The 19,891-nt window shown below is 55.2% G+C and overlaps 1 protein-coding gene across 1 annotated transcript in view; it reads right to left on the bottom strand.

Moving 5' to 3' along the window:
• The window catches only part of OTOG (otogelin), an 82,587-nt gene that overhangs the window by 11,591 nt on the left and 51,105 nt on the right, over positions 1-19,891 (bottom strand). The window contains exons 33-45 of the mRNA XM_045291141.1: positions 16,961-17,239; positions 14,779-14,896; positions 13,342-13,421; positions 11,282-13,056; positions 10,695-10,863; positions 10,386-10,531; positions 9,795-9,884; positions 6,297-6,480; positions 3,106-3,326; positions 2,785-2,923; positions 1,798-1,992; positions 1,372-1,584; positions 21-125 (exon numbers count right to left, since the gene is read on the bottom strand). Of these exons, the coding sequence (XP_045147076.1) occupies positions 21-125; positions 1,372-1,584; positions 1,798-1,992; positions 2,785-2,923; positions 3,106-3,326; positions 6,297-6,480; positions 9,795-9,884; positions 10,386-10,531; positions 10,695-10,863; positions 11,282-13,056; positions 13,342-13,421; positions 14,779-14,896; positions 16,961-17,239 (3,714 nt within the window). The remainder of the gene's footprint in view (positions 1-20; positions 126-1,371; positions 1,585-1,797; positions 1,993-2,784; positions 2,924-3,105; positions 3,327-6,296; positions 6,481-9,794; positions 9,885-10,385; positions 10,532-10,694; positions 10,864-11,281; positions 13,057-13,341; positions 13,422-14,778; positions 14,897-16,960; positions 17,240-19,891) is intronic.

A 19,891-nucleotide genomic window follows, 5' to 3' on the forward strand; every position in this document is an offset into this window, starting at 1 on the left:
CCCCCCCCAATGCGTCTCACCACAGCTATAGCTGGGGCAGCAGGAGTCCTCTTGGAAGTGGGTGAGGAGCCGGTGGCCTGGGCGGCAGGTTGGGGCAAGGCCCTCACACAGAGTCTGGTTACACACTGGCCCAGGGGCCATGGGGTTTGTCACCTGGGGCCCAGCATGGCTCGGGGCCTGCAGCACTGCTGGACACCTGGCCCCCTTTACTCCTCCAGGCCCCAAGGCCCTGACTACAAGAAGGGTGCACAGGGGTCCCGGAGAGACCAGAACAAAAAGAGCTCATATTCCCGGAGGCATGCCAGGTGCCATCTTAAATCAGTGCTAACCTAGAAAATTCCTACAACCCAAAATGTAGGTACAGTTATTATCCCTAGGAGCCCTGGTGGCATGGGGGTTACTTGCTGGGCTGCTAACTGCAAGGTCAGAAGTTCGAAAACACCAGTTACTCTGAGGGAGAAAGATGAGACTTTCTATACGTCTGTAAATAGTTTCAGACTTAGAAGGCCACAGGGGCCATTCTACCCTGCCCCACAGGTTCCCTGTGAGCCGGAAAAGTCTAGATGGGAGTGAATTTATTAGTAACCTCAAGTTCCAAGTGAGTCCACTTAAACTTGGAGGCTACTCGATGTCTGGGTAGAGGTCAATCGGCTACAAGACGGTGCAATAAGAGTCCAACCAGCATCCACGTCTTTAACCTTTACCCCCACAGATCAACTTGTGATCCCCCAAAGAAGTGTCAATTCGGCTGGGCCATGACGCTCAGTGGTTTGCCAGTTAGGTAACGATGTGGATTAGCAGTTGTATAATAAGGTGATCCAATGTGATCAGTCAATCAATTGTAAGGGGATGAGCGGGCAGGAACCCCCTTACTCAGTCCATGGCCCTGATGGGATGTAGGGGAGCTTTCCTGGGATGATGCCTGCATCACCTTTCCTTGAACAAAAGAAGACAGAAAAGGAAGCGAAGAAGGAGGGTCCGGCCCATCACCAAGAAAGAAGAGCGAGGCCAGAGCACATCTCTGCACCGGAGCTCCTGCACAGAGACCCCAGGGGAAGACACAGAAAGGGCGCCACGTAGTCCTGGGCCCACAGATGTGGAGAGGAGACTGGGACCTTTGGCCCGAGCTGGTAGAAGCCCAGACTTGTCATATCCCAAACGCCAAGACTCAAGGCATCTACCTGGGGTGTTTCTGTTCCCGGGGCACTAAATAACGTGTAACCCACAGTCCCTGCTGCCCCGACCAGGGTTCCCCACAAACCCCCACGCCCACCCCACAAGATGCTTCGATCTCCAAGCCTTGTCCCACCCATGAAGCCAGTGGACAGGGCTGGTAGCCATAGCTGAGTTCAGGGATGTGAAAGTACTCACCACAAACAGCCCCCAGGCAGCAGGGGTCCTCAGTGGGCTGCAGCAGGGCCACCTCCCCGAAGCGCAGGCAGCTCTCAGGGCGGGGCCCCGGGCAGTCCAGGTCCACAGGAACCACGGTGTCTGGGGCTTGGCACTGGTGCTGGCAGCAGCCACTGAGCGAGCTGTTCCAGGTCTCCCCCAAGGCTCGTGGCACCCCTGCACTGTCAGTGCAGGCTGCAGGGGCGGCAAGGTGGGCAGGAGACTGAGGAAGGGGCGCGGAAGAGACCCCGACTCTTCCAGGCCAGCCTAGACCCTCTTGGGAGCAGTGGCCATTCGCAAAACAAACCCAAAGGGACAGGATATAGACCTCAGCATAGGGGGCACAAGGGACCCCAGGCTGAGGGCAACAGGGTGGGGGAGCCCCGGACACGGGAGAGGAGGACCCACCACACTTGTCCTCCGGGATGCAGAGTGCCGAGTGGCGGCGGTGCAAAATGGTGCCCTCCGCGCAGACGCAGCCCTCGCCCAGCACCTGGCACTGCTCTGGGTCCAGAGGGCCCAGGACCCCATCCTGGCAGGTTTCCGGGGGCTCACATGCTGCCACGCATGCCTGGTATGTGGAGTCACTGGAGCACAGGAAGGCTGCAGGGGCACATCGGGCACCAGGGCTCACTCAGAGCCCTGCTAGGGCTCCCTTCTAATGGCTGAAAGAGCAGGAAGGGCCGGGGAGTCGCCCAGAGCATCGCTGCTGCCTCACAGCCTGCACACAGAAACCGAGGGCACGGGCATCCTGGGCCTCCTCTGGACCAGGTGCTAGCAAAAACATCCCATGGGCCCAACCCAGCCTGCTTTGGTAGTACTCAACAAACACGTACTGCCATTGAGTCAATTCCGGCTCATACGGACCCAATAGGGCAGGGCAGAAGTGCCCCTGAGTTTCCAAGACTGTAACTCCTTATGAGAATAGAAAGCCTCATTTCGCCCCCATGGAGTGACTGGTGGTTTTGAACTGCTCACCTTGCAGTTAGTAGCCCCATACATGACCATTACACCACCAGGGATCCTAAGCAAGCCTAGGAGGGGACTGTTATCATTGTCCCATACAGGTGAGGCAAAACGACTCAGGGAAACGGAGAAATTAACAACTAAATCGTATTGGTTCTTTAACATAGACTATAATGAAGTATACGGATTGGCTGATCTGTGATTTTATTTATAAAGTCTTTATACATTTATTAATATGAGGGGGCTTGAAAACGTTGCTGGGAAAATTCCATGATCTTTTAATACCCCTTGGAAGCCCCCTGGTACCTGGGGATGAACGCATGGAAGGATCACTACACCTGCTAAAGCCCAGATTAGACCTGTGGCCAGCAGCCTCAGCCCCCTCTGCTAGGGATGGAGAAGCAACCCCGCCCCGCCCAGCACACTCACGGCAATAGTCGGAGCGCCGCCACTCGATGCACACGTGGAACTTGTGGCACATGGCCACGTAAACCGTTAGAGCCACACAGGGCTGCTGCACATACTTGGTGTCCTGGATCCACAGCTCACAGAAGGACTCCGGGGGGACCTGGGCACAGGAACCAGGCAGTGCGGACTCTTCCTGCCTCATCTTGCACACACCCCAGGGCCCAGCTCCTCCCAGCCCTGCCCAGAGGGGACGCAGAGCCTGCGCGGACTCGCAACCGCTTCCCGAGCACTCAGACAGGCCCAGCCTGGGACGCCTCCCCACCCTGCACCCGTGGCACATACGAAGCGGTGGCATGCGCTGAAGGTGCGGTTGGACACCATGCGCAGGCAGGGTGAGCAGTCGGCGGTGGCGCAGCTGTCCGGGCGGAAGCGGGTCTGGCCCACCGAGGTCAGGGAGCTGGGCACCTGCCAGCTGTCCAGGAAGGGAGCGGGGTCCTCAGTCCCACCTATCACAGAGCCATCCTCCAGGGTGAGGTCATTGGCTGCATCACCATCACAGATCCCTGAAAGGGGGGAGATTGCCCGGAGTCCCACCGATCCCCAGTGCTTCCCTGCCCCAGCCCCCACCATGTGTATTCCTTCTACACAACGATGCTTTCATGCTGGTATCTTATTATCCCCACTGTATGCATGTGGGGAAACAAAGCCACAGAGCTCAGGGCGCGCTGTGCAAGGATATGCTTTGTTCTCAGGGAATACACAGCCAAGTGTTGGGGCTAGGGCCTCAGACTTAACCCTCAAATGGTTTGCTTCAAAATGCATATATGTATGTCATAGCTAGACAAACACAACTCACATGTGTTTTGATATGTGTGTGTGTGTGTGTTACAAAAAGAGAGAACTAATGTGGCAAAATGTGAAAAATTGGTAAGTCTGGGGCAAATATAGATAGGAAGCCCCACTAATTTTGCAATTCCTAACATTGATCAAAATAAAGCATTACCTCAAAAAAATATGCTTTCACAGATGGCTACATCTGTTACCTCTTCTCCCGGGCACTCAGCTAGCCTGTTTCCCAGCCCCCTTTGCAGCTGACTGAGACCATGTGACTGAGTTCTAGCCAATGGAATGTGCACTAAGGCACCACTGGCAGGCCTCATCCAGGAAAGCTTCCCATGCCGGAGCCGCCATGTTCCTTTCCCTTCTGTAGAGTTAGGGGCTGCATGTGGGAGACGGCCAATCCTCAAGGCGGAAGGGCTCTGGACTATGGCTAACCAGTGAGGTGAGTGGAGTAGGAAGTAACTGTGGTATTAGTGCACCTCGATGGGGACCAGATGAAGGTCATCTGTTACAGCCACTGGTATGACCTTGACTGCCCTTCAGCTCCAGGTTTTACCAATGTGCTCTCAGCTCTACCTACATGCTTCTCTGCCCAGGGCCTTGCCTAGGCTGCTCCCTGCCCCATAAATGCTTTCTTAGAAGGTGTTCCTTCAAGGAAGCGTGGTGCACCTACCCACAACCTTCCCGATTCTGTACGCCAGTTATTGGTTTACAGGTCTATCTTTCACAGAAGATTTTTAGCTCTCTGAGGACAAGACATTGATCTTGTCCTTTTCCAAGACACCTGGCAACATGTCCAGGATCCTGAGTGTGGTAGTTCAGAAAGACAGAGGTATGATCTCCTCTGACACTGCCCACCACCAGTCCTGGGAACCTAAAGCGTGATTTAATAAGTGACCCTCAGATTGGATCAATGGCTCCCCTCCCTGGCCAGCTCTTTGGTCTTTCCTTTGAGACCCTGAGGGGGTCACCAAGGTGTCCCTTGGAAGCATTGGTTCCCTGGACTCCTGCTGGCCATGCACTTGGGCAGCAGGAAGAAATGGTGTGAAGAGGATGGCGGCTGGGGTCTGTCAGGTTAGTGATAGGGGCTCTCTCTGAAACTGGAAGTGTGTCAGCTTCTCGCTTCCGGTCCCCTGTGACCAAACTAAGGAAAGAACACCAACATACTGCCAGGGAGTGAGTCAACTCCCACGCACAAGGACCCCAGAGGCCAGCGTAGACCTGCCCTGACGGGTTCTCAGACGGTGTCTCTGGACACAGCTGTGTCTCCTGGGACAGCAGCTAAGACCAACGTGTTGCACGAACCAGAGTTGAGCCTGGGCAGACTGACTCGGGCCAGCGTGCGCAGAGAGGGTTTGGGGTGTAAAGGTGCTCGTGGGTGCAGAGGATGTAATGTGGGTGCGCATGCTTCTTCTCGTCTCGTGTACTCAATCATTTCCACCAGTCACACACGCACTTCTAAAATTAGATTTACCAGGTCTGTCAGCCATCCCACACCGCCCCCCACATTGCCCTCCCCGATTTTTGCTCCCAAAGACAATATGTCTTTTGTTTCTTCCACGTTTGCCCCATTTTTCCTAATAGCATGTTGATACTGGCATTTCTTGAGTTTTATGTACTGTATATACTCGTGTATAAGCTGGATTTTTCAGTATATTTTTAATGCTTTTTTATGGTAATGGTTTTTTGTGGTAAAATTAGGTCCCTTGGCTGATATTCGGGTCAGCTTGTACTCGAGTATATATGGTATGTATTTATTTCTTAGATGTCTGTGTTATCTATTGACTCTCTACTGTGGATGTTGGGGCTGTTTGCTTAGCTTTTCCTATGCTTTTCCCTGCGTGAAACCTCATCAGGAGCCTCCCCTTTCTGCCCCAGAGCGCCTGGGAGTCTCGAGCCGCTAACCTTGTGGCTCGCAGCCCGGGAGTAACCCACTATGCCACCAGGGCTCCCGGTGATTTGTTGAAGTAACTGAAAAGTCTCTTCTCTTCCAGAGACCCTCCTCCTGGAGCTGCCTCCCTCCTGCCCTGAGCGGTGCAGCTGTCACTCATCTGCAGACACCCTCAGTCTTGTCCCTATGCTGTGGGGTCCCCAATTCCAAGTCTCCACTCTGCATCGCCAGGTGTAAGTGCTTCTATGTCAGCCATCACTCAACCATGGCAAGGCGCAGCAGCCTGCACCCCCAAGTCCCAGGGCCCCTCCTTTTTCTCTTAGACCACACTCAGTCCCTTAGGACTAGCCCCATGCACAGTGGCATCTCTGCTGTGTGACCTTAGGCTGCCACTTAACCTCTCTGAGCCCCTATTCTTCAGTTCAAAGGGGCTATCATGCCCACCTCTCGGGGCTGTTGTGTGGCTGACCTGGAACAAGCGAGGTCAGCGTGTGCAAGAGCTTTGTGAAGTGCCCCGGCCAATGCAGACGGGAAGGATTATCTGGCATTAGGAGGCTGTCAGGAGCTGACAGACAATCCCGGCTGAGGTGACAACTGGCCGAGGCCAGAGCCCTGCACCATCTCCCTGCTGGCAGCCCCAGCCTCAGCCCCAGAACGTAAGATGTTCTGCCTCCCTGCTCTGGCAGCCCTGCTAATCTTACCCTCTGACCTGGCATCCCGTCCCTGCCTCCCCTGGGTGCCTGTGCCTGCAGAGGTGGGCCTGGAAAGAATCTCCCCCCTCCCCACTCAGGTCCCACCTCACCACACAGACCACGGCCCTGGACCTCGGCAGCTTTGTTGGCCTCCAGGATCATGAGCCCCGAGCTGTGAAGCCACTGGATCTGAATGTGTGAAGGGGTCCGGATCACGTACATGTGGCCTGTGTCCTCGATTCTGAACCCAAACCTGCTCACAGGGGGGTGCACTGGCTGTGAATCCACAGTCACCTGTGTTTGGAAGAGGGTGGGAGTGGTATGTGAGAACAACGTGTCCACCCATCCGTCACCCATCCATCCATCCATCCATTTGACAAACATTCATTAGGGCACTTGCTTTGTGCCCGGCTCTATTTCCAGTACACGTGGAAAGACATCGTCCCGGATGACATGAGAGAATCTGAAAGCACGTTTATACACCAAAATCAAAGAAACCGAAAAACCCAGCTGGAGGCAAGCAACATTTCCGTACCCAAAGAAACACCACCCTGAGCCGTGCAAACCACTTTCTCTTTCCTGATTCTGACCCTGATTCTGCTCTGGCCAGTTCCTCGGAGAGATTTTCCTGGAACGCCTGGCCGCTAAGCTGAGCACACCTCCTCTGGGGTGTCCCTATCCTGCGCTGACCAAGGGACATCTATCTGTCCCCTCACCAAAATCGCCAGCGGACCATGAGTTTCTCTAGGACATTACGTCTGATTCATCTTGAAACCCCAAGTCCCTGCCCTGGCCTGACATAAATTAGAACTCAATTAATGTTTCTTAAATACACACCCAACGCTCACACTTTCAAGTTCTTTAAATTAAATGAAATAAAGCCTCTCTGATGAAGCCCTGGTGGAGTAGTGGTTAAGTGTTGGGCTGCGATCTGCATGGTCAGCAGTTCGAAACCAGCAGCAGCTCAGCGGGTGAAAGACTGGGTTTTCCACTTCCGTAAACAGGTACAGTTTCGGAAACCCATAGTGGGTAGTTATAAGTCAGCGCTAACTCAGTGGCAGTGAGAGACTGCCTCTATTAACAAGGTTAAATGTAATTGTATTACAGATGATTAGTTCTGCTCTGCAGAAATGTGAGATTTAAAAAATTAGGGGTTTAACATAGTGATAATGACTTTATATCCATCCCCAAAGACATCATAATGCTTTATCACCCGTGTGGCACATTATCCAGAACATGAATCACACAGTCCCAGCCCAAGAGGCAGAAGGCTTTGTGACCTTGGGGACGTCCCTGGGTGACCCTTAACCTGGGTGGTTAAGGGCTGGCCTCTTAACCAAACGGTTGATGGGTCAAACCTCCCAGAGGCATCTCAAAAGTAAGGTGCGGTCAACTCCTTCCTGCTTCCGTGATCCCCTAGAGCTCAGGGCCACTCTGCACACTCTGGGTCACCCTGAATCGGCGGCCACATGATGACAGTCTCCCCTTCCCTCAAAGCGGCCTTCTGTTTTATTAACCACTTTGTGGATGATCTGGAACATAAGCTACAGTAATACCCAGTTGACAAACTCCATTTGTTCCAAATTTGTGTTCGAACTCCAAACGAGTTGGAGACGGAAACATACTTTTCCCAAAAGAAATAATTGGTTCTGAGGCCTAAAATTACACTTATAAATCACCAAGGAGGCTTGTGCCCTTTTCGAATATCACTGTCTCAGATACACTGTTGTCCTCAAGTTGTTTCTGATGTATCCAAACTAATAGTCACTTTTCAACCTCTTCAATGGTTCTTTGCTTCCTAGTTAACGATTTCACACCTTTTGCTACATTGGCTGCTTTAATCACTCGCCTCTCCCCGCCATGCTGATAGTGCTGTATTCAGCTGCCTAATCAGACAAGCAGAGACCGGATTCAAATTTCGCAGTGATTTTTTTTCTTTTGCTCTATCGGGCTCTCATAGTTTTCCTCTCAGCTTTACTGCTGGTATCATTGACTTCCTTTGGAACCATGGTTACGATATTCTGCACACACAGAAGCACAAGGACTGAGTCTCTGTCTAAGCAAGAGTGATGCTTAGACTGATTAACGCATCACCCTTTTGTGTCCAAGGCTCACTCTCAGCCTGTAACAGGTATTTTTTCAAATTGGATTTTGATTCAACTATTGCGCAAAATTATAAACACCAAGCAGATTCCGTGCGCCTCCCCCCCCCCCACCCCAACTTTGCTGTTGGAGTAGTGGAGAGTTCAAGTGTGTTGAGGACAGAGGTCCTAGCCCAAGGGTCAGAAGACTGTGCCCTTGGGAGGAGCCAGGATAGCTAGTGCCTCTGAATGGGGGATCCAGCTGCCCAGCACAGGGGCGGGCTTTGCTGGACTCTCCGGCCCCTGGTAGTGTGGAAAGGCCCTAGTAGCGTGTTCAGCCAGCCACCATCTTTAACTGTAGCAATTGCAAAAAACGTTCATTACTTTAACCACAATAATTAAGGGCAGTGTTGGTTGCCATGGCGGCTTCCTCGCTCACATGAGTGCTCCGAGGATGCTTCTTTCCTGGACGTTCCAGAGGTCCATCATCCTAAATGGTACAGTCACTTCTAAGCTGGCAATCGCTTTTCCATGGACCTGACTCCGTTTGTATTAAGGAGCCCTGCGGGTGCGATGGCTACGTGCTCAACTGGTCATGGAAAGGCTGGTCGTTTGAGCCCACCCACCCAGTGGCTGGGCAGGAGAGAGTGAATCTGCTCCCATGGCGATGGCCCAACTCCATAGGGCCGTGCTCCTCAGTCAGACAAGGTCTGGATAACCACCGACATTCAATGACAACAACTCTGCGTTGGAATCTCTGAGTGGCCCAAATGGTCAGCGCACTCGGCTGCGGGCCATAAGGTTGGAGACTCATGTCCACCTGGAGGTGCCCCGGAAGAACAGGCTGGTGACCTCCTTCTGGAAAACCAGCTACGGTGAGTTGAAAATCCATGTTGTCATTCCCAAGCTCAGTGCCTGTGGCGCGAATGCCATGGGATGGGCTGTCTGTGCTGCCATCAACAGCTGGGGCTGTGGTTGGCTGCGTCTAAGTCCATCTCACCGGGGATATAAAGGAGATGACGCAAACAAGCGAAGAAGCAGAGATGGGAGAAGAGAAAGCGCGCGCGCGCGCGCGCGCACACACACACACACACACACACACACACACACACACACACACACTGCCCAAGAGCAGCAGGACCTTCCTCCAGAGCCAACAGGCAGAGAGAGCCTTCCCTGGGGCCAGCCTCCTGCAATCCTAGACGTCTAGTGTCCCAGCTGGGAGAAAATAAGATCTGTTCGTCAAAGCCTCCCCTATAGCATTTCTGCAATGGCGGCACAGGATAAGGAAGATACAGGCTGCTGAAGACCCTTTGGGGCGCAGTTCTACTCTGTCCAGCCAGGGGCACTGTGAGCCAGGACCAACTTAATGGGGAGCTGGCTGAACTTTGTATTATTTCTCTTGAAGAGGGCCCCCTCCTCACCTGTCCCCCCCACCACGTCTGTCCGAGCCGCAGACCCTACCACACTGGACGCCCTGCCACTGGGCTGCCCAGCCCTGGAGGGCCGGCCCTCGGATGCGCTCACCTTCCGGTTGAAGCGGCCGATGGTGACCTGATGTCCCAGGTGAGTCACATTCAGCATCACGAGGCAGAAGGGCGGCCAGTTGAGGTGCCCCTGCAGAGAGAGCCCCGCTGATCAACTGCAGCCCCGGCGCAGCAAGCTTGAGCACAGCCTCCCTGCCCACTACGCCAGGGCGCCCATCGCGGCTGCGAAGACGGTGCAATGCCTCCGCTAGCACACTGCTAGTTCCGCCCGACTTCACACAAGCCCCGCGGGGAAGAAGACGGCCTCCTTCCATCCTCCTTCCGTGGGGGCATCTCAGTGGGCCTGCTCCCAGGAGACAGCCTGGGCAAGCTCTTTGGCCCCTCTGCACTCAGTGCCCTCCCCCTCAGCTCTGGGCCACTAGGATGGGCTAGGGAGACTTCTCAGGCCTCAGAAAGGGCCGGGGAGTGGCAGCTGCACCCAGTCCTTTCTCCAGAGCTGTGAGGTGGTGCCCATGCCAGGAGACTCCATGGGGAGCTGTTATGTGTGCCCTCACGTCTGGCACCCCTCAAGTCCCAACCCACCCCCCTAGAGCCCCAGGGCACCAGCAGGAGGGGCAGCCAGGGCGGTCACCAGGTTGGCACTTTTGCAGTCGAGGACGTGGACAGTGACCATCTCATCTGGGCTCTGGCTGAGGATGGAAATGGCCTCCTTGAACAGGGCCACGTGGCTCCCGTCAAAGGTCACAAAGCTCAGGTCGGGAAAGATGGAGCACCGACCTGGGGAGGGGGCAGGGGGCGAGAAGAGGGCAAGAGTTCCAGAGAGTCACTCAGGCCAGGGGTCACGGGGTTAGAAATCTATGAGGTCAGGGGTTCACTGAGATTAGAGGTCACATGGGAGGAGTCTGTAAGGTCAGAGGCCATGGCTGACACCAGGACTCACAGGCACACTCCCAGAGTGGGCAGCAGTGGTCCCCGCCCACCCGCACGGCGAAGCCCAGGACCCCACAGCGTGGGGGCGCAGCGCCATGGGGACAGTGCTGAGTCTGATTCACACGGATCAACTGGCCATCCAGACAGATGTGGCGGACGCAGTCCTGCTCTGCGATTGGCTGAGGACAGAGGGGGGAGGGGACTACATGAATGTCCACCCTAGAGGTCAGAGCCACCTACTCCACCCCAACCCCCAGGCTGCACAGAGGGGCTACAGAGTCCCTCCAAGTGTGAGTTCCACCGAGCAGAGGGCTTGCGCCTCTACCCACCCCTGGAGCCAGGGGCTGGACTCCAGAGAGGCCTGGAGTCTAGGGTCCTGGCTCTGAGTCCTCTGCTGGGCTGCCTGACCTGCTCAGAGAGCTCCAGGGATGTCAGTGTGGACACTCAGCAACTCATAAGCATGGAAACTCAGGCACAGCTGACACTTGGCCCGTGGTGCCCCCAAGGCTGCTGTGCCCATACGCACAACACCCGAAACACACACTCACACCAGCTCAACCATCACGTATGCGCAGGCAGACAGAGCAAGTCACTCACAATGCAGGCATCAGATGTGTTCATCTCCATGTCTGCTGTCCAGGCCTCAGCCAGGCCCTCGGGGATGCTTTTGGCCGGTGCCGAGCGCCCAGACTGCTCAGTAGTGGCCTCTCTCGCTGGCCCTGCGGGGAGCTGAGGGCCTGCCAGAGTGCCGTGGGCCTCAACCAGCTGAGGGAGTGGAACCAGCGAGCTCTCCCTAGGGGCGGTCCTGGTAGACACTTGGCTCGGAGCATACCATGTGGGCATTGGTGGCACCGAGCCAGCTCGGGGCCCCTCGGCCTCAGTCACCCAGGCAGTAAGCGTGTGGCCCAGAGCCGCTGTGAGCTCTGTGGGCCCACCCTGGGCCGAGCCATGTGCCAAGGTGGACAGAGCCCCTGGCTCTGACAGCGTGGCCCTCTTCCCCGTGGTGCTCTCTGCTGGGGTGACAGAAACTGCAGAGGACACCCCCTCAGCCGGGGCCACGACTCCAGCAGTTGACAGTGTGACCCCCAGAAGCAGGTCTGGAACTATGCCAGTTGTCTGGGAGGCAGTGTGACTGGGTGGGTGCCCCGGGGCCATGACAGCTGGGCTGAGAGACAGGGCTGGGCTGAGCGTCTGAGCAGGTGAGGCCGTGGCCATGGCCAGAGATGTGGCCTGCTGTTGGCGTGGAGGGGTGGTGCCAGAGCCTTTGGGGCCGGGCATGGCCACTGGGGCAGAGGTGCCCACCTTGGCCAGAGGCAGGCTGGTGTCAGGAGGGAGGCCAGAAAGGAGCTGGGATGGCCGAGTCGAGTCCAGGGACTTCAAGGGGGTGGCACCTAGCCCTTGAGCAACTGTGGGCTGGCTGGAGGCAGCTGGGGCCCCAGGGGGCAGAGCCGGAGCCCCTGTGGTGGCAGTGGTGGTGGTATGCTGGGCGGGATGGGGCGGAGCAGTGGGAGAGGGGCTTGGCTGTGCCAGGCCCTCCGGCTGCCCGTGTCCGGGTTCAACCTTCTCAGAGGACGGCGCGACCTCTACTCCCTTGGTTGTGGCAGGATGGAGAGGAGCCAAGGGTGGGGGACTGCTGGAAGCGGAGAGGCTCTGGGGCAGGGTAGCCGGGGGTCCCCCTGTCCTGTGTGTGACCTTGGCTATGGCGGCTGTCAGCAGGGCTTTGTGGGACTCCAAGGAGGTAGCGGGCCTGGTGGTCACTGCTGGGGAAGCCCCTGGCCTAGAGGAGGGGCTTGCTGGCAGCCCCAGGCTGGAGATGGGCGGCAAGGGCGTGGACCTAATGGGCCAGGGGCCGGGGCTGGGCACCGTCACGGCTTTGGTCAGGAGTGGGAAGCGAGGCACGGGGGGTGACCGGGAGGAGACCGTGACGTTTCGGCTCTCCGTTAGGGTCACGGTCACCCTGAGGGTCTCCATAGCACTGGGCCCTGGACCAGGGGTGGGTTTTTGCGGTGATAGGTAGAGGGATGTGGATGGTGGGGTGTGGAGGGCAGCCGGCTGGCCATCGGGTGCTCCCTGGCTGGTCGGGGCCTCCGTGGGGTGGGCGGGAAGATCAGATGCGGGGAGCCCCTGCAACGGCTGCAGCGTGGACAGGGTGGAGCCTGGAGCTGGTGCTGGCCCCTCAGTGGCCCCTGGCTGTGGGCTCAGGGTCGTGGTGAGGGGGACAGCTGTGGGGCGGGCTGGCCTGTGAGGAGGGGTCGTTGGAGTTTCCTGTGGGAGGGGCAGCTCCTGGGGACCAGGGGTGGACAGCTCTTGTCTGGGAGTCTGGGTCTCATTGTCAAGGGTCTCTGTGGGGACCCAGACCACTGGCTCCACACCTGAGGAAGATGACAGAGAAGCTCAGGTAGGTGGGGACGGTGACCTTAGAGGGGCCACGATGACCGGGTCCCTGTGAGCTGTCAGCTTCCCCAGGCAGCCTGATCTGCCCCCCCCCACGCCAAGGATCAGCGAGTGCTCTCGCTCCGGACCCAGGCCTCTGTGTTTCCCTCCATGAAAGGGGCGGGTGGGCCAGATGGCCTGACCCCTATGCTGACCCTGCTTGCCTGGGGCCATGCCCAGCGAGGCCTGGGGGTTACAGGAGGGATGAGATGTTGGAAACTCACAGTCTTCCAGGTAGACGCATCTCTGTGTGACTTCATCCAGGACTCTGGGGGCGGGGCACGTGGGGACACAGCCTTCCACCCTGCCAACAGAGCAGGAGCAGGTTAGCCGTCTGCGGCAGGGTCACCCGCTCTTTTCTGGCAGAGCACAGGGCTCCCCTTTGCGTAATGTACACCTGTGTGTGTTCTTATCATGTACACACTCATGTGAGTCTCCATTAAGACACTGGTACATGAGGATTTCGGAGCACGCTGCCCGAATGTGCACTAGGCACACATTTGCAGAGGAGCTCACTCCGACAGGGCAACACGTGAACAAAGTTTGGTTATACACACGTGTGTGCAAGCACTTGCACGAACCCAAGTGCATCCCCACATAGGTGCAGTCTCACGCAGCTTTGCACACCCACCCAAGCAGGCAGGCCTCAAAGCAGTCACAAACACATGTATAAACATAGACATATACACTCCCCCGACCACACACACACACACACACACACACACACATACAAGCAATCAGTGTGGGCACCACCCTTGGACACACAGCTACACAAAACACTAAACACACACAGCCCACACATGTTGTATGCACACACACACCTCTGTTACATGCACAGCATTCACAAACAGATATGCACATATGTCCGTATTAAGGCACAGTCACTCTGGTACCCACCTTCTCCTGCCACAGCACATGAAACACACACACACACACACACACACACACACACACACAAATGCACATGAGTACAAGCAGTCCCGGATTACAATTTCCTAAATCTGTCTCTCAGCCAAATGGGTCTTTAAATGGGAACAGTCCATATCAAACACCAGTTGGTCCTATGCTTGTCTTCGTCTTGAGTTAGTATGTGATGACCGCTCTGTACACAGGAAACATTGAACCCCTCCAGGCACACTGGAGTGTCTCTAACATCATACTACCAGACCAGAACCCAAACTCACTGCCATCGAGTGGATGCCGGCTCACAGTGATGCTCTAGGACAGGGCAGAATTGCCCCCTGTGGGTTTCTGAGATGGGAACTGGGGAGTAGAAAGCCCCATCTTCCTCCCAAGGAGCAGCTGGTGGTTTCAAACTGCTGACCTTGCAGTTACAGCCCACTCATCACCACTGCGCCACAGCAACAGCAACAACAACATTTTGATGGGTGTCGCAAAATAGCACCCATCTGTTATTACAAGCCATTGTATGTACCTTGAATTTTCAGTATTTTTTAACAGGGGCCAGTTCATAAGTGCAGGTTGCACCTAAGTTGGACCTCTGTGGCCCAGAGGCTCCCGGTACTTACATATATACACCTCAGGGCACGGGCATGCCTCTGCCCATGGACTACACACAAGCCCATTCACACAGTGAGACACGTTTGCACCCAGCATGTTCAAACACACAGGTGTGCACACCTGGACCCCTGCCTGCTTACCTGGGCACCTCCTGGCAGCTGGCTGCCTGTGGGTCTCGGCAGGTTTGGAAGCAGGGGCTGGCACAGGCATCATAGCGCCACTCACAGATGGGGTAGGCAGCCCCCGAGGGCTTGACACCTGGAAGGCACCCACCCCAGGGCCCTAGCCTGAGACAGCACCAACCAGCTCCAGGTCAGGTGCCAGAGGGCAGAGGTCATGCCAGACCACCCTGTGTCCTTCCTGCACCATGGACCAGACCAATGGCCTCATGCAGGCACCATGAAGAAAACGGAAAAGCCAACACAAAGGGAAACATGGGGTCAATGTCTTCCAGTTGGGGCCATGGGGGCTTGGTGCTGGGGCTGAAGACTTCAGGGTGGGGTGGGGGGCACAGCAGGATTGGGGCTGGGCCTTGAGCGTGGCCAGAGGAAGTTTGGGCCTCTTGCCCTGAAAGCAGCGTGTTCAGGCTCAAACGGCACCCAGGACTCAGTCTCCATTCCCCTCCCACGCCCCCCACCCTGGACGGCCTCTGCAGCCCTCGAGGGGTGAGGCGAGGCATTGGAGCAGGGTCCCTTCTCTCAGTCCAAGACCTGCTGGCATTCTGCAAAGAAGGAGCCGCTTTCCCCCACCCCACCCCGCCCTCTCTCTTCCCAGAGGGCACGCTGGGGCGCCCTCTTTGTAAGCTCGTCTTCCACTCGGAGGGTGTGGTTGATCTGACCACTGCCCTTGTTTTGCAGCTGGGGCAAACAGAAATCGTATTAATAACAAGGACATCGCCGATCCTGAAATGCCCCAAGCACGAAGCTAGACCTCCCCTGCGGGATCGCTCAGTCATCCTCCTGGGAGACCGTGAGTATCCCGTTCTGTAGATGAGAAAACGGGGCCGCAGAAGGCGCAGGGAACTTTTCCAGGGGAGACTTTCCTGAAAGAGACTTGGAGGCTAGTGTTTTCATAAGTGAAGAGTCCTCAGGGGGCGGCCCGCGGGAGGCTGAAAGGCAGCGAAGACCTCGGACCACCTTGGCACACAGGTCAGACCCCTGATGAACAAGGAGGTGGGATCCAACAGGGGGACAGCCCCATACAACAGCTCCTCCAGGCTCCCCGATTGCCATGCAGCTTCTGTGAAGAACCTCAGAACCAAGAACTGACATTACCAGTTGTGGGGGGGCGGGTAGCGGGGAGCACCTACTGTGTGCCAGGCCCTGAGGATATATACATAGCCAATCGTCACAACAACCTTATGAGGCAAATGCTCCCATTTCACAGGTGAGGAAACAAAGACTGGAAGATGGGGTTCTCCTCCAACATCAGAATTTGGATCTGAGGCCATCAGGCTGGTACCCTTCTGCCTGGTGCATTCCAGAGAGGAGCGCGTGCCAGCATTCCTATCCTGGACAAGTCTTCCCCTCCCGGGCAGTGGCAGAGCTGTCCTGGGTGGGCCTCCATAAACATAAATGCAGAATGTCAGGGTGAGCTTGCCCCGCGTTGCAAGTGGCTTGTGGCTTGGACAAGCTGAAGGCTGGCTGGGGAGACCTATGTGGACGTGTGTGTGGGCCCCTTCCTCCAGCAGGTACAGACAGACCTGTTCACACGCTGTACAGAGAGGCCAGAGCAATAAAGAAATTATGATTGCTTCCTTAATGGGCCAGGCCGAGAAGAAATGACATTGGAGGGCAAACACACGTGGTAGAGAGGGTGGCAAAGCCCTGGAGCCCCGTTGGCCTTGGTGGAAAGTCAGGGCGCTGCCCTATCCATGTCCAGGGAGAAGAGGGTCCCCAGGTGGCTCCTCAGCGGCCAGCAGGCAGTCTTGGAGCTCATGAGGCAGGCATGTGTTCCCATCAGCAAGAAACCTGAGTCTCCGGCCACGCACGCTGCAGCCAGGACTGTTTCCCCTTCTCATCCACAAAGGCCATGGTATTTTTAGATCCTGTGGTTGGCCTGCGGCCGGAGGCAGGGCCCAGGAGAGCCTCCAGGAGCTGGCTGAGTCTCAGGCCACACTGTCCAGGGCTCTGCAGCCTGCAACCTCCAGCAAGGAGGTTGGATCACCTCCTATCTCGGGTGGCGCCGCACGGCCTCCTTGGGCCAGGACGATGAGAGTGCTCTTTGGGGGGCAACTGGAGGGCTGGGATGGGGAGAGGGCAGGGAGGGGAGATGAGTGAGGAGAGTAGAGGGTTCAAGGGCGGCCGCAGGGTGGATACCTACCTAGCAGGCGAAAGAGCATGTTCCGGCGGAAGGCCGCTGTGTGTTCGTACAGCCGCAGGACCAATGTCGGGCCCAACCCGTAAAGGAAGGAGCCAGGCTTTGCCAGGGACTCCAGTGCCACCAGCCCTGCCTGCCATGTCCCTCGGTGCAGTGAGAAGGTGGCATGGTGGTAGAAGGCATCACTGGCCTGCCACTTAGCCAGCTCCAGAGACCCATTGGCTGTGACTCGGAGGAAGAAGTTGGGCCTGTCCGCTGCCTCCAGGGATACTGCGTCAGGATCTGCAACGAGTCATGTGGTCCAGGTCAGCGGAGGGAACGACCTGGACCGCGGGGCATGAGTGTGTAAGGCAACATCCAGGCAAATGTCTCCACTCTCAACAACTCCCTCTTTCTGTGGGTCGGCTGCGCCCGCTCCGGCTTGCCTGCCAGTCTCCCCTCCACCACACACTGCTGCCTGCAGCTGTTTCCCGGCTCACACAGGCTCCGGCTGAGATGCTGTGGTGGTTAGTGGCTGTTGAGTGGACTCTGACTCATGCTATGTGTGCCAAGCAGAACCACTTAGAGACCATACAGTTTCCAAGGCTGAACCTTTGGGGATCAGATCAGCAGGCCACATTTCCATGCTTCGTGGCTGGGCCTTGGCTGGGTTTGAACAACCCACCTTTCGGTTAGGAGTCCAGCGCTTAACCATTTCCCCCACCCAAGAACTCCTCTTGCCTCAAGTAGTGGAGGATAAAATAAGATATCCTAACAGAAGGAACTTAAACTCAGAGGTTGAAGGGGCAAAGTCCTGAGTCCTGCATTTCTCCTTAAGCATCCATGTGACTGACACCTTCCATTCTCGGCATCTTGCTGATTCATTGCTTTGGCCAGGCTTGGTAGTTAGGCTAAAGGACTCTAGAACCCAAGGGCTACCGCTCTGAGGGAGAAAGACAGGGCTTTCTATCCCACAAAGAGTTACACTCTTGGAAACTCACAGGGGCAGTTGCTATGGGGTTGCTATGAGTCGGTATCGACTCGGTGGCAGTAGGTTTGGTCTGGTTATGTAGCCTAGAGTAATTTACAGCCTCTCTCTGAGCCTCAGTTCTCTGGTTTGTAAGTCATGAAAATCAAACCTCTGTCTCCTGAAGCCATCACGTGCCTGTCAGTTTGACATAGTTTGGTGGCCTGTGTCCTGCTGAAAGCTAGGCCACTGGTATTTCAAAAACCAGCAGGCCCATCTCTGGTAGACAGGTTTGAACAGAGCTTCCAGAATATGACAGACTAGGAAGGAGAACCTCGCCATCGACTTCTAAAATACTGGCCAGTGAAAACCTTGCGAAGGGCAGAGGAGCAAACACTGTCTGAGGTGGTGCCGGAAGATGGACCTCTGAGGTTGCACGGCACTCCAAACGTGGCTGCCGAAGAGCTGCCTCCCCAAAGTGGACTCCATCTCAGTGAGGTGGTTGGAGGGAAGCTCGTGGGACTTTAGTTTGCTGACTTGTCACGACTCAGGATAAAAAGACGCAACTGCAAGAGTGCAGTGATAATGGCACTGCGGAGTGGACAACGTGGGAAGACGGGAAACCTGGAAGTCATCAAAAATTGAGCGGAACTCCTAAAGACGTTAGTGAACTGGACTGGGCTGGTACTGGCCATTTTGAGTTGGAAAATCAGATGGTTTACTATGCCAGAAATGAAAAATTGAAGGAGATTGGCATCACACTCATCATCAAAAAGAACATTTCAAAATCCATCTTGAAGCACAATGTTGTCAGTGATAAGATAATATACGCACATCTACAGGACAGATCAGTTAATAATACTATTCAAATTAACATGCCAGCAAAGAACGCCAAAGTTGAAGAGATTGAAGATTTTTACCAACTTTCAAAGCTTGAAATTAATCCACATACAATCAAGATGCATTTATGGTAGTTACTGGTGATTAAAAGGAGAAAAACGGGAAGCAAGGATCAGTAGTTGGAAAATATGGCCTTGGCAACTGAAGAGATGCTGGAGATCACAGGAGAGGATTTTGCAAGACCAGCAACCTATTCCCTGGCAACAGGCTTTTTCAACACCATACACAGCTCCTACACACGTGGACCTCACCAGATGGAACACACGGCATCAAACCAACCGCATCTGTGGAAGAGACAATGGTGAAGCTCAACACCATCCGCCAGAACAAGGCCAGGTGGTGATAATGGAATAGACCATCAATTGCTCATCTAAAAGTTCAAGTTGAAACTGAAATAAATTGTGAAAAATCAAGAAGAGCAAAATACAACCTTGAAGACAGACCTCTCAAGAATAGATCTGATGCACTGAACACTAATGATTGAACACCAGGTAAGTACTGAGATGACATCAAAGACATCATACACAAGGAAGGCAAAAATTATTTAAAGAGGACCCCAAAGAATGCTGAAGGTGGACTTTGGGGCCAGGCGTGGTGACCCAACAGACTGGACTGGAAAACACTCCTAAAGGCCAACAAACAGTCCTTAAACCAACTAAAAGTTTTTCTTTCTTGTTGTGTTTTGTTTTGTTTTTTTGTCATTGGTTTGTTGTTGCTTGTTGTATATTGTTGCTCGGTTTTGCTCTGTCCTGTTTTTGTGCATGTTATTATCTCCACAGGTCTGTCTAAATAAGATAGGCTAGATGAACAATCTGGAGGAGAAAACAATGGGACCAATAGTTCTGGGGGGACATGGGAGAAGGGGAGGTGGGGGGAAAGGTAGTGGTGTTAATAAACCCAGGGACAAGGGAACAGCAAGTAATCCAAATCGGTGGTGAGGAGGGTGTGGGAGGCCTGGTAGGGAGTGATCAAGGGTAATGTAACCAAGAGGATTTACTGAAACCCAAATGAAGACTGAGCATGATAGTGGGACAAGAGGAAAGTCAAAGGAAATAGAGGAAAGAGCTGGGAGGCAAAGGACATTTATA

The sequence above is a fragment of the Echinops telfairi genome, unplaced genomic scaffold, assembly GCF_000313985.2.
Source record: "Echinops telfairi isolate 266 unplaced genomic scaffold, ASM31398v2 ScPeMD7_60;HRSCAF=208, whole genome shotgun sequence".
NCBI lineage: Eukaryota > Metazoa > Chordata > Mammalia > Afrosoricida > Tenrecidae > Echinops > Echinops telfairi.